The sequence below is a fragment of the Nelumbo nucifera genome, chromosome 1, assembly GCF_055504915.1.
Source record: "Nelumbo nucifera cultivar China Antique chromosome 1, China Antique-T2T, whole genome shotgun sequence".
NCBI classification, from domain to species: domain Eukaryota; kingdom Viridiplantae; phylum Streptophyta; class Magnoliopsida; order Proteales; family Nelumbonaceae; genus Nelumbo; species Nelumbo nucifera.
In genome coordinates this window covers 93,909,634-93,913,576 of record NC_142649.1, presented here as the reverse complement: position 1 = coordinate 93,913,576, position 3,943 = coordinate 93,909,634, and the positions used below count along the sequence as shown (strand labels likewise).

The 3,943-nt window shown below is 41.0% G+C and overlaps 1 protein-coding gene across 1 annotated transcript; it reads left to right on the top strand.

The window, feature by feature from the left end:
* Positions 1-289: 289 nt before the first annotated feature.
* LOC104605516 (putative cysteine protease RD19B) lies at positions 290-3,716 on the top strand. The gene is made up of 4 exons (XM_010270317.3): positions 290-831; positions 1,008-1,127; positions 2,739-2,985; positions 3,131-3,716. Exons 1-4 carry the CDS (start codon positions 367-369, stop codon positions 3,406-3,408), a joined length of 1,110 nt encoding a protein of 369 aa, XP_010268619.1. The 5' UTR covers positions 290-366; the 3' UTR covers positions 3,409-3,716.
* The last annotated feature ends 227 nt before the right edge of the window (positions 3,717-3,943 follow it).

The window sequence follows — 3,943 nt, the reverse complement described above, 5'->3', positions numbered from 1 at the left end:
CAAAAATAACTTCCAGTCCAACCATTCCGGAAAATACTGTACACTCAGAGTTCCGATTAGCTCCCCACCTATCGCGCCCAACATACATTCCAACCGTTCGTTGGGAACATCTCTCCCATGACAAGTGCATCAATGCTGTTGCAGCGTTTCCAAGCTCCCTAAACCAACAGGGAACAGGACACCGCCTTACTTGCAAGAAAAACAAAGGAATAAAACGCATCCACGTGTCTATCTATTATTGGCTAAGCCTCGCGTATACACATTTCTTCTAAGCAATATATCTCGGAGAGCCCGACGACTGGTGGAGGCCAGAGTGGAGAGAAAAGTCCTTTTGCAGCCCCACCTGACCACCTCTTCCTCCTATCAATGGATCGTTTCTTCCTCTCCGTTCTCCTTCTCCTCCTCTCCTCTCTGATTCTTGCTTCAGCAACTGATTCTACTGTTTCTTCCAATGAACCGGAAGATCTCTTAATCCGCCAGGTCGTCGCTCATGACGACGATCTTCTCATGAACGCCGAGCACCATTTTACCAACTTCAAGAGTAAGTTTGGGAAGAGTTACGCTACTCGCGAGGAGCACGCTTACCGTTTGGGTGTCTTCAAGGCTAACTTACGCCGTGCAAGGCGTCACCAGAAACTTGACCCCTCTGCCGTTCACGGTATCACTCAGTTCTCCGATTTGACGCCGGCGGAGTTCCGCCGGACTTACCTCGGCTTGAAGCGTCTTAGGATCCCTGCCGATGCTCACAAGGCTCCGATACTCCCCACCAACGATCTTCCAACAGATTTTGACTGGAGAGATCATGGCGCCGTCACTGCGGTTAAGAACCAGGTACAGTTACTGCTATGTTCTTCCGTTAGTTTTATCGATGCCCTTGATCATCGATCGTGATAGTTTTATCGCTGGTTTGGAGTGAAGTTGTTTGGTAAAAATCTGATTTTGATGATACCAATAAAAAAATCCGACCTTGACATTGTTGTTGTTGTTGTTGTTATTTTGAAAATTAGGGTTCTTGCGGATCGTGTTGGTCATTCAGCACTACTGGAGCCTTGGAAGGAGCTAATTTCCTGGCTACTGGAAAGCTAGTTAGCCTTAGCGAGCAACAACTCGTGGATTGTGATCACGAGGTTTGTATATCCCTTATTTTCTTGAATTTGGTTGGAGTATTTTCTTGTCGGCACGTCTGTTTTGTCGAATGTGGTGGATAGGATGATTATTTAGTTTGTTCCTTTCTTTTTTATCAACATCTAAATTGAGATAGTCTTCCTAAGAGTTTTTTGATTTAGATTGTATGTAGCGATAAGTTTTGCTAAGCATACGACGTATTAGAAGTATGTGTCATCCTCAACTAACTTTTCATTCGAATAGTCCATGGTTTAGAGTTGGATCATGTTCTCCATATTAACTGTATGATGATTTAGGTTGCTGATATTTTCCAGTAACCTATCAACAGATTTTTAGCATGTTTTCACAGCAATCGGATTATTTCATTTTCTTTATTTCCAATGAATATCTACATCTAATAAGTTGCCAGAAAATTATTTCTATACTATCACTGCACGTCCCAATTTGCTTGATTTTTCCTTGTAATTCGGACGACAATGTTTGGCACACAAGGAATTATTCTTTCTGGCCTTGTGTTAAATGATCCAGGTTATATACTGCATCTTGTACCTCCTCCATATACATCCCTCCTCGTTTTTAACTTCTTATTAATATAACCAGATTCCTTCTGAAAAACAAAAATAAAATAATTAATAGTGGAAATTGGAATTTAGCAGATATGCAAAGGTATTCCAAGGACCATGAATTTTTCCATACCATTTCCCTTTAAGACGAGCTTTACCAAATTTTGTCCGATTTCACTCTGCTGGAAGTGGTTGATATTTTAGTTCAACGATTTTGAGTTTTATAATGGCAGGAACTATCGCATCAAACTCCATCCTAATACCTTTTGGACCATAAATAGACTAGAGATGTTAAAGTTTAATGCCACTTAAGCTGCTATTTGTTGATACAAGCATTACTTGAAGCTGGTCTTCTGCTCTAGTTTACTGAGAAAGATGGTAATTTGAGATCTAATTTAATGGGGATTTTGACACGAGTTGTTGTTGGAGCAGAAATTATGAATTCATGACTTACCCAAAACCTTTGATGCCTCTGAGGTTTACGCCTCATGCATCTGAAGGTCTTGGCACTTTCAACAACTCACGCCTCACTTTTAGGCTTTGGCAGTAGACCACAAGTTATAGGAGTTAAGGCTTCATTTAGTTGAATTGAGTTAATGCCAAACCTGGGTTATCTCTTTCTTTTGCCTTCTAGACTTGGTTCAAAAGAAGAAACATATAGGTGCACCTTATGGTATTACCTGTAACTCCTATGTTAAAGATCACTTCTAAGTAACCTATGATGTTTTAACAGATTGTTGTTGAGAAATCCAAGCTGTGTTGCCAAGATTTCCTGTTAGGTGTGAAATGTGGATGAGAACCTCAACTGGTTTCTCTTGTATTGTTTTTTAAACACCAGTTTGTGACATTCTTTTTATCTTGAACTTTTATAATGATATTGTCTCACCTTTTTTTGCTTCATGGCTACACAACAGGGGTAGCCCATCCCCCATCCCCTTAACCCCCCAAACCCTAGTGGCAGTGGGATTTGATCCCAGATCTCCACTACGAGTCAGATGTTGTCTCACCTTATGACTTCGTAATTGTTGATTTGGGACCTTTTTCTTTCAGTGTGATCCAGATGAACCAGGCTCATGTGACTCAGGATGCAATGGTGGGCTAATGACTAGTGCCTTTGAATACACTTTGAAAACTGGTGGACTTATGCAGGAGGAAGATTACCCTTATACTGGAACTGACCATGGTACCTGTAAATTTGACAAGTCCAAGATTGTTGCATCAGTTGCTAACTTCAGCGTTGTCTCTCTTGATGAAGATCAAATTGCTGCAAATTTAGTGAAAAATGGTCCTCTTGCAGGTTGGTTCTAATTGAAGATGCATCACTTGGGCATGACTGCACATATAAACATTGGATTCTGGATTTTTGATAATGCCAATGCAATGATAATGGTTATAGATGGCTGACTATAGATCATACTAACTTTTGCTTTTCATGGTTGCAGTGGGTATCAATGCAGTTTTCATGCAGACATACATAGGTGGAGTTTCATGCCCATACATTTGCTCAAGGCGATTGAATCATGGAGTACTTCTGGTGGGATATGGTTCTGAAGGTTATTCTCCCATTCGCATGAAGGACAAGCCATATTGGATCATAAAGAATTCCTGGGGGGAAAGCTGGGGAGAGAATGGGTACTACAAGATATGCAGGGGCCGTGATGTTTGTGGGGTGGATTCCATGGTCTCAACTGTGGCGGCCATTCACACCACCCCTAAGTAGATTATGGAGTTACTAAGATTCATCACACTGGCTCCGGTGTACATAAGTGTGATATGTATATTGCGACTATCTTGTACTTGGTCTCATGAATCCTTAGAACCTCGTTGATCATGAATTATGAATCCTGATTACATTCTTAAGCAGGGATTTATGTTTTTAGACGGCCTCAGATGCAATGCATGACTATCATCTACTATCCCATGTTGATGTGAATGTTTTGGTACTTACATGAAATAAGACTGTCCGTGGAGGCACCTAAGAGAACTGAAATTTAGCTATTATATGATATGCTAAGAAGCTTCTCTGAATCGAATTGCTTTTTTACTTCCTTTCTTTTTACTCCTTTGAAGTAGCTGACGATTCTCCTTTGCATGCCCCAAAAAGACATTTAACGGATTTGAGGGAAGTCTCGTAGCCTTGGCAGAAGTTTTTGCCCACAAATCCGAGGTTAAAACACATTCAGAGTGTTTTAGAAATTAGGACTGGGAGTCTGGGACAGAAGTTCCAGGACTGACCTCTGAACAATCCTTGTTGA

Bases quoted from the DNA above. Each gene is read 5' to 3' on its own strand.
- LOC104605516 (XM_010270317.3), top strand. From the start codon at position 367: ATGGATCGTTTCTTCCTCTCCGTTCTCCTTCTCCTCCTCTCCTCTCTG. The intron at 832-1,007 runs GTACAGTTACTG...TTTGAAAATTAG, and splicing joins TCACTGCGGTTAAGAACCAG to GGTTCTTGCGGATCGTGTTG. The intron at 2,986-3,130 runs GTTGGTTCTAAT...TCATGGTTGCAG, and splicing joins GAAAAATGGTCCTCTTGCAG to TGGGTATCAATGCAGTTTTC.